This window comes from Cupressus sempervirens, chromosome 11 (genome assembly GCF_028749045.1).
Source record: "Cupressus sempervirens isolate cs-2001-9-10 chromosome 11, ASM2874904v1, whole genome shotgun sequence".
NCBI classification, from domain to species: Eukaryota; Viridiplantae; Streptophyta; class Pinopsida; order Cupressales; family Cupressaceae; genus Cupressus; species Cupressus sempervirens.
Genome location: NC_143128.1, coordinates 128483699 through 128493210, shown reverse-complemented (window position 1 = coordinate 128493210; position 9512 = coordinate 128483699). Strand labels below are relative to the sequence as shown.

At 34.3% G+C, this 9512-nt stretch overlaps 1 protein-coding gene across 1 annotated transcript; it reads left to right on the top strand.

Annotated features, from left to right (window-relative positions):
• Positions 1 to 702: 702 nt before the first annotated feature.
• Positions 703 to 1490, top strand: LOC149528541 (uncharacterized). Its single transcript, XM_089808048.1, has 2 exons — positions 703 to 1029; positions 1284 to 1490. The coding sequence occupies exons 1-2, from the start codon at positions 703 to 705 to the stop codon at positions 1488 to 1490; spliced, it is 534 nt and encodes a 177-aa protein (XP_089664174.1).
• Positions 1491 to 9512: the final 8022 nt, after the last annotated feature.

Genomic DNA, 9512 nt, shown 5'->3' with positions numbered 1-9512 from the left:
TGGTCACCATTTAGTAAGTTATGCTCCACTTACAAAGCTTTTACTAATTAATAAAGTTGAAGCTATGTATCACACAAAACTCTATATAATCTTTTTTAAGGCTTAGAATTTAATTTCATGTAAATTTGAAATACAAAAGAACATGTTAATTTTTACTTTCCAATCCTTTCTAACTCTCATTTGGAATACTCCTTGGTACAGTCGTCATTTCTTTTGCTCCACAACAAACTCATCAATTCACCCTTCATAAAGCTTTGAAAGTTGTCCAAGTAACAACCCTTCTACATGTTGAGCCAATTCTCCATTCCAAACTTTTTCTTTGTGATTACTACAAACACATGTTCGAGATGAAAAATAGAGCCTTGGTTGCCAACCTTCTCTAACAAATTGCTTCATTATGCACTATTATTTCTCTATTGTGCTTCATTGTCTTAATTTTTTATTTATTTATATGATTTTGATGTAATTTGTTTAAAATGAAATCAATGATTTTTCCTTAACTTAATCAGCCACTCAAAAATATTTCCCATCTCTTGATATTTCTATTCTTTCCTTTTGTTGAGTTTGTATTTCATGACAAGTTTCTTTATATTGCAATGGCAGAGGAAAATACATAAAATCATTAGGACCATGGGCTATTTGGCTTGTTTGGTAAAAAGAAAGATGGCACGTCAGTAGTATGGTGATGTCATGGTGTGCCACATGGTGAGTGTAGCTCCTCATGAGCAGGGACACGTAGGAAAGACTCACTGTAACCATGTGTTTTATGACCAAATTGGCATAAGTGAAACTCACCATGTGTATGGTCATATTATCAAGGCTCATCCTATATCCATGTCTCATGGCCTTGTAGGTGAGATTCACCTTGTGCATGTGTACAACCACATTGACAAGATTCACCCCACACTTGCTCTCATGTCTCATGGAAACGTAGAAGAGGGAGAAGTCCATGGAAAAGGTGAGGAGAAGAAACATGAAGAGGGTGTCATGGTAAAGTTGCATCATAACAACAACTATTCCACCAGCTTTGTAAGTTATTGTTTCCTACTCACTTCCCTAATATATTTTAGTTTCAAATTTCAATTAGATGTTTTTTTGGTGCATAAAAACTATTTGTTATGTGTGCCTAATTTTTCAAAATACTATACATCCTACTTTTGCATCCTATTTTTTTAATTTCTAAGCATAGATTCATTTCATTGTTCATATAGAGAATGTACAATCTATTTAATATCTAGTTCATTTTATTGGAATGTAATATGAGGAAATGAATGTGTTGGTAGTCTAGTAATAAGGAAGAGGGTAAAAAGGGAGATAAGAAGAATAAAAAGAAGGGTGGATTGAAGGACAAGTTAAAGCTTTGTAGACATGAGAAAGAGGGAGAACATTCTCATGAAAATTTTGAAGAATGGGGCAAGAAGGAAGCTTTGGTGGAAAAGATCAAAGAGAAGCTCCTTGGACACCACAATGAGGAAGAAAAAGGGCATTAAGAAGTAACTATAGATTTTTTGTTTGGTTTGACCTTATGTTTGGGCATTTTTCTTTGGTGGAATTGGGCTGGAAATGGGATGGAATTGTCCTTGTCAAATATGGGAATCAACATATTATATGTTTGTTTTGAATACATGAAAATATTATAGGGATTTGTTAATTCTCGTTCACCCCCAAAACCATCATTTTAATCTTCCATCTAAAAAGGTATAATTTTGGAAAATGAATTTCAATTCCACTTATATGGAAATTGGGTGTGAATCATTTTTAAATTTTTTATTCACATGTGCCTTTTACTATGTCACTTCTCTCTTCCTTGTCTATTTCAAAATTTGTAGAATTTTTGTTGAAAAGTTGTTAATGAATTCTCACAAACCATCGATACAATGTATGAATTGAGTATCAACTCAACATAAAAGGAATAAGTGTGACTTCTAAACTTGATGTGTATCCAAGCCAAAAGTGTAGTACATGATAGTGGATAAACTTAGATATTATTGAGAGATTTGGGGAGGCAAAAAAAGCTTTGATGTTGCAAGAAGTTATCAACAAGTTCATGTAGAATATTTGGATGGTGAACATAGCACTTGGAAAAAATTAAATTATAGATTAGTAGTCTACATATGGAAAGCTCTCTATCTGAGATGCATTAAGTGAATTGAAATTTATTCTTGAATAAAAATATTATGAATAAAGATCTCAAGGATACTTTGGAAAAACTAATGGAAGAAAAAAATAAATGAAATTTGAGAGAAAAATTACTCCATATGTCCACCTAATAAGGTAGGGTAATTGGTGGGATTAGATCAATATGTATATTAGTTGAAACAACTTGTGTTGGAGCCTAAAAAAGATACAGTTGGAGTTACAATGATTGGTGGAGTGAGAAAATCCTAACTTGTTACTGCCATTTTTCATCATCCACAAATCCAATGTGGGTAAAATTAGCTTCTACTCGAGCTATCGCTTTGTTTGTAAAAATAAATAAATTTAATTATATCTTTACTTTTCTTTCCTTTAATGATTGTGGTTATTGTTGGCTATTTTTGCCCCCATTCAGCCCCACATATAACTAATCTAAGAGATCTTCAATGGTCTAGATTCTTTGGTAGGTTAACACATTAGTTGGCTATTGACTAGTCATGTTATCCTTAGTGTTTTTTTATGAGTCTCTCTATCTGTTCTTCTCCTGAGTAGCTTAGGTATTGGTTTAGTCTATTCTTTGGCTAAGTAGCTCGGTCTCTTCTTTTTCCAAGTTGCATGTTATCCCTTCTTACTTTGTTTTGACAACAACACGAATAGACTTCTTGTGGCCATGATATGTTACAAGGATAGTTCATTTAATGTTAATCAACTTCTTGACCTTTTTTTACATGATGCCAATGCATCTCCATGCCTCTTTAATGCATATAATGATCAAATATTTTGGGATTTAATCTCTTACGGCTAGATGCATTTATTTTTGGTTGTTCTTGTCATTTCAATTGGCAAGTTACACTTCAAGATCAAGTTTTATTCTAATATAAAATTTATTGATTTCTCTATAAATCAACTATAGCCTTGTTGGGGTTTGAACTTTAAGTTTAGATATGAGTCATGCTTGAGCTCTTTAAAAAGAAAAGTTGTAAATATTTTCTAGTTTCTTCTTTGGTTCTTTTGCAGCAACTTATGCTCCACAACTGTAATTTCTTATTTTACCATGCATTAACGAAATCTCTTGTTTTACCTTTTTCTATATTCAAATATCTTGCACATATTCTTATTGCCCTATGTTGAGTGATTCTTGTCTCTGTCTTTATCTTATGTGGTGTGTTACTCGGCTAGTAGTTGTTGTCTTGTGAATGTTATTCTTGCAACATATGTTAAATTATAACCTTCATATATGTATTTGGGATGGTGTAAGATTAGGAAATGTATATGTTTGATATTTTATTGGTGTCATGTGTATTGTAGGTAGAGATGGTAACCAAGTTCAATTTGGTGCATCACCCCCTTTCCCTTTTAGCATTTGCTTCCATGAAATCCTCCTCTATTCTCCTCTAGTGGTAGTGTAGGTGCATCATGATTGTAAGGAAGCTAAATTTCTTTGGAGATTCAACCTCAGAGCACATGTTTGACAATTGGAGGTTTTTTCCATGTTACATAATGTTTCTTAAGGGTCATACCTCAAGCAAGGGTGTAGACTCTTTTGTCAATAGTTTTTTGCATTCCGGGTACGACAATATTTTAGTTCATAAGTATGTTGGTGAGCCAATTTGAAGATCCATTCATTCAGAAATTGGGTGTTTTTCTCAATGACATCACCCTTTAGAGGCATTCAAATCAAACACCATGGTGGCTATATGCATCTACCTATCTCAATAGTTCAGGTGCTAGTATGAATAAATGATTTTTTGTTTTTTATGTTTCTTTAGGATTTCTATGAAGGTTCTTGTTTAAATGCTTTATCATGGATTCCCTTCATACAAATACTACTCCCACTTTCCCTCTATCATGAAGAGGCTATTCCTTAGCCTTCCCATCCTCTATCTCAGCCACACCCTAGTTATGACCAATATGATTACCTAGATCACCAAGAGGCTGATTTTACTCAAACCCATCATTTTCCTTTATGGCCATGAATATGTGAAAAATTACCCCTCTAAGATCATCATAGGCAAAGAGTTCCAAGAGTAGCAAGAGAGGAAAAACCAATCGAGCCTATATGTAGACTCCTCCTTGAGTTTGGTTTCCCTTGCAACATCAAATGGCTAACCTACTAAATCTCCTATATATACTTGTAGTGACCTTAGGAAAGAGCTATTTGAGCTATAGGATCATTCAAATAGTGTGGGGTTCAAGTTTGCTGACCTTGAAAAAAATTTAAGCCATGTTGAAAATCCATTCCCAAATAGACATTGTGGGGACCTTCGTTATGTTATGCTCATTATGACCTCTTGGATTAAGTAGTTGTAGGATGAAAAGTGGATGTGGGATAATGATCCTTATGTTTATAGCATGGTGTCTGAGGCTTTTGATATTTTTTTTGAAGGTCACTAGGGCCTCCTTTGGTTGCAATAGGAGGAAGAATTAAGAAAAAGGAAATATGAGGAGGAGGCAAGGCTCAAGCTTGTCCAAATGCAAGAATTTGAAGCACAAGATCCTCCAAGGAGAAAATTTTCTAGCTTTAGAGAGAGAAGTCCTCCTCAGACTTCCATTCCAAGCTCCCTTATTCCTCAATCTATACTTCAGACACCTCCACATGTTAATGGTTTGAAGCCCTCGAATGACTATTTTACCTTCTTTGTTGTTGATGAACAAGTGGATATATCTTTGCCCATATCAGAGATACTGAAAGAGAAGCCAATTATTGAAGAATGTGTGTTGTGGTAGGAGGTTAAGGAGGAAGAATGTCATAAGGATATTTATGTCCTTGTGGAGGAACACATTGGTGTGCATGAGGCTTCTCCTTAGCCTACATGGAATATCACAATAAAGAAGACAATCCAAGGAGAAGAGTTTCTTTCTTCTTTAAGCCATCATAGAGACTATTGTGACATGGGGACATCACAGTGGATGGGAGAGATTGATTTCTATGAGCTTAAGGCCTCATGTCTATCTAAAAAGTCATCTTTCCATATGAAGAGAATGAGTAGTTGCAAGAAGAGGAGAGCACACTACCAGCCATAACATTAGAGCTAATCCTTGTTGGCCATAAGGATTCTGAGGTTGTAGAGTACAACAATGTGGTCAAGGTTTATTGGCTAGACCCAAAGCCATCAAGCAAATACCATATAAGGCATCTAGCTCTACAAAAATGCAAGTTTCCCCTAATCATTCTTAGTCTAGAGCATGAGGTTGAAGATCACAAGGAAGAGCATGTACATTTTTCTCAAAATAGCAGTGTCCTTGTGCTAGAAAGATTCATTTTTCTTAGCATTGGGAGGAGTTCATGTTAGAAATAGATAACACTGAGAAGGGAGGTGGGGGGGGGGGAGAATTAGTATTCTACAAACTTTTTCCCATAATTGAATATTGTAAATTACTTTATAAGTTGCATACGAAAGTAAACCAACAATGTTGACTAGTAAATATAACTATACACATAGAGAAATCATAATACTATTATTTGTTAACTAGGGAAACTCTGGCTAAGGGAAAAATTTGGTGGGGATGATACCCACAAGATGATCCACTAAACAAAAGAATCATGTTAAGGATATTGACCCTATTAGGAGTCAGTGAAATACATATAGTGTCTCGATTCCTTGTTAGAGGACTAGGCCCTATTAAAAGTGGCAATCCTATTAGGAGTTGGTAGATCAAATACAATGTATGCAAGAATATCCCACTACCCTAACATGCACATATACAATTAAGTTCCTTCACAAGAATAGATATACATACATTACTATGTTACTGTTGTATCTTGCACTTTCTCTGATTATACTTTAGATCTCGCATCATATAATTCTTGAACACCATATATACTATCTTCATAATAGTTCGCATTGACACTTATCTCTTGCACAAAAAACTCTTATATGTGCAAGATAAGATCTTCATATAGACCTTGCTAATTATAAAACTATGCTCTATCGGCCTTCATGCTTCTGCATGATTGCCCAAATATAATCTAGGATGTCATCTTACCAAGATTAAGTTATTATTTTGTTACCAAAATAATTCCTTCAGTTATAAAACTCATATCTCTGATATGCTTTGTTCTACTCTGTTAAATACCTAAACTGGTAAATCAACTATAACTTGCATCTTACAATTTGTACAAGTTTGTGGATTGGCATACATCATCATGACACTTCCATATAGCTATCCTCAACTGTGCATGAGCTAACTCAAAGTATGTTGTTAGTACACATCACATCTATCTCTGTACTGCTACAAATTATCTAACACATAATTTTCTAACTCTAAATACATAAATGAAATATTGAATACATGTTGCCATAAATGATAACATTTTCGACATCTAACCATATTGACAAAAATATCCCCCTTTGGCATTTATGGAAACATTTAGAAAAATTGGCTAGGTCCCAAAATAATGGCATGCAAAAATAAGATAAATAAAAAATAACAACTACGAAAAAATTAGCCTTCAAAACAAAAAATATTTTCTTCATGCTTTGATGGATCATTACATTCCTTATCACTCCTTACAACAATACATATGTGTACTCCTTCTTACATATAAATATATACTTCTCCTTAATGCATACACAATTTTCCTTACGTATACTTCTCCCCCTTTGACATCAATGAAAAAGGTGTCAAAAATCCATTTACAAAATTGTTTTGGCTATCTTGATCAAGTTGTAATTTTGGAAAAGCACTCTACAAAACCAAGTTTTAGTCCCTCCAGATCTTTCTTCTACTTCTCCTTGACTATGCTAGATATACTAATGAGTGTACAAAGTGCATAGGATGCCAATTCAACCACACTCAAGTCAATATAGGAAAATTTGTCATAGGAGGCCTTAACTACAAGACACTACTCCAATTCCCTTTGCAAAATGTTGATTTTGGGTGACAAAATTTATCTAAGAGTAGAGAACCTTCTCATTATCTTTTCTTTATTAATCTCAATGCCTCTAATTGCATTGTGAATCTTGTCCACTTTAGTTCCAATATCTTCAATGACAACCTCTAGTGATTTTAATCTATTGGTGACTTTACAAAGCTTGCTCATTTGACCCTTGATCTGATTGTCTGAAGTATACATTGTCCATAAAACTTCCTACCTTCATCAATAGTCTTCCTCAATTCCTTGATGCATACATCTAATGGCTTCATATAATTTCTCACATTTGTGCATATTGTATCAAACATTAATGCATCATGCTTGTCTTGTGCTTGTACTTAAGCTATTTTAGACAAGGTTGTGAATTATTTATCAAAATATTTCACCAGTTATTTTTCCTTAGTCTACAAGTCTAGATTTGTAATAGTTGTGGGAACTGTCTTCTGCATCCTATCCAAGACTTCATTCAATGTTCTCTCCAAAGACTTAACTAATTTGTTCTTTTGGAGCAATTTTCTCAAAGAACTCATTAATTCTTTTTTATCATCATAATCATCATATATTATTGAACATTGCTACTATTGTTACTAGAGTTTCTACTGGAATAAATGTAACTTCTTTTAGCTTTGCACTTTTCTTTTCTTCCTCTAGTCTTCTTTTCACTTTTTCTTCTTCTCTCTTGATTTCTTCCTCATCTTTCTTCTTCTCTTCTTCTAATATTTCTTTTCTCCTCTTCTTTCTTTAATTCTTCTACTTTCTTTCTCTTCTCTTCTTCTAACTCTTCATCTTGCTTCTTCTTCCTTTCATCTTCTTTCCTTTTCTTATCTTCTTCCCATTTCTTCCTTTCCTCTTCATTCCTCTTCTTATCTTCTTCATGTTTCTTCCTTTCCTCTTCTTCTAACATTTCTTCTTCTTCTTCTTTCTTTCTTTCTTCTTCTTCATCCTCTTCATTTGAACTCGAATATGCAGTGATATTACCAATAATGTTTGTTCCATATTGAGAAAAAGGATCCTCTTTAGCATCCACTATTATGTGTGTACTATCCACTTGCATGGATTCTATACCCATAACTATATTAGAAGGTGACATGTTTTGTTGCACCTCTTCAACTTTTTCCTCACCATTAGATGGTGTATTTCCTTCCACATAGATTGGGCTTGCTAAATGTGGTTGTGCACTCTCCTTTGTGATGCTAGGCATGGAAATCATGTATTTGATTATAACTTTTCTTGTTTCTTTCTTGACTTCCTCATAATTTTCTCCCATAAGAAGAATAGCTCTTCTTTCAATTCTTAGGAAAGGTCCAATGTCTTTCAAAATTATGTCTAAATCATCCTATGTGTTCACTTCACACAATTTATTAATCATGCTCTCTCTTAGTTTGGCATCTTCTTCTAGTACTCCCATCTTTCTATTCAGTAACAAGCTCATCTACAAGCTCGAAATATCCTCATTTTCGACATGAAGGTTAATTTTCGAGTTATAAGCCCACCATAAAAATCTCATTGCTCTAGCTTAAGTATCAAAGAAATTATTGTGGATTTTCTATAAAAATATTTGTAAGAAAATCTCTAGGCTCATTGTTGGAGGCCTTAGAATGCCTGGATGAGGTTCAAAAACTTGACAAAGGGCACTTGCATTGCTCCAAGCTAGTAGATCATGAGCTAGCATTTCCAAAAACTTTTTATAATAGCCAATCAAAGAAATAGTTTGTGAGTTATGGCCTTTCAAAGTTGGGTTACCCAAAATATCTAAAATAATTGTCAAAGATGTATTTGGTTGACTCTATATGTATTGTTAGTGTTTTTCAACCCTAGGTATAAAGTTTCAATGTCTAGAACCTTCCTGGGTGACATAAAATTGACTATTTAAGAAAGGCCTAAACATTGTCTAGAATAGCTCTGGGTGATAGTCCACAGCTTGTCTTGCAAATTATTTTAATGAAGGTGCCCATGTGGGTTAGCATATTGCACTTTTGAATTATGTAATTATCCATTTTTGGCACAAATAAGAAGTCCATATTTTATTCTCACATTTGTTGTTATGCTTTTGTTTTCCATTATGGTTAATGGTATTAAGGGGAGCACCCTTCATCAAGTGGTATAAGAGCTAGAGTTCTTGAGTGTGTGGATAGATCACTGACTATGAGGCGGTTTGCACTAGGACTGTGGTTTGGGCTGAGCGTGTAGACAAATCACCAATTATGAGGTAGCTTGCACTAGAGTTTCAATAGAAGCACACAAATGTGTCCATGAAGAGAGCATGGTGGAAGAGTCAAAGGTGTTACACCTAAGGATTTTAGAACCCTCTAGAGGAAAATTGAAGCAATGCAATAATAGATTCATAGAGGAATGAGTCTTGTTGTAGGAAATGATGAAAGTGAGGATAAAAGAGAAGAAGGAAATGTGAACCCAAATGCAGTAGAGGAAGTTCTTAACCCAGAGGAGGCAAGGCTTTTTAGGGCCATTTCCAATATTGGAAAAAGACCTAAGTTTGATG

What these genes read in the sequence shown, in the direction of transcription:
- LOC149528541 (XM_089808048.1), top strand. Translation starts at nt 703, where the DNA reads ATGGTGAGTGTAGCTCCTCATGAGCAGGGACACGTAGGAAAGACTCAC. An exon ending in ACAACTATTCCACCAGCTTT is followed by an intron (nt 1,030 to 1,283) that starts GTAAGTTATTGT and finishes ATGTGTTGGTAG; the next exon opens with TCTAGTAATAAGGAAGAGGG.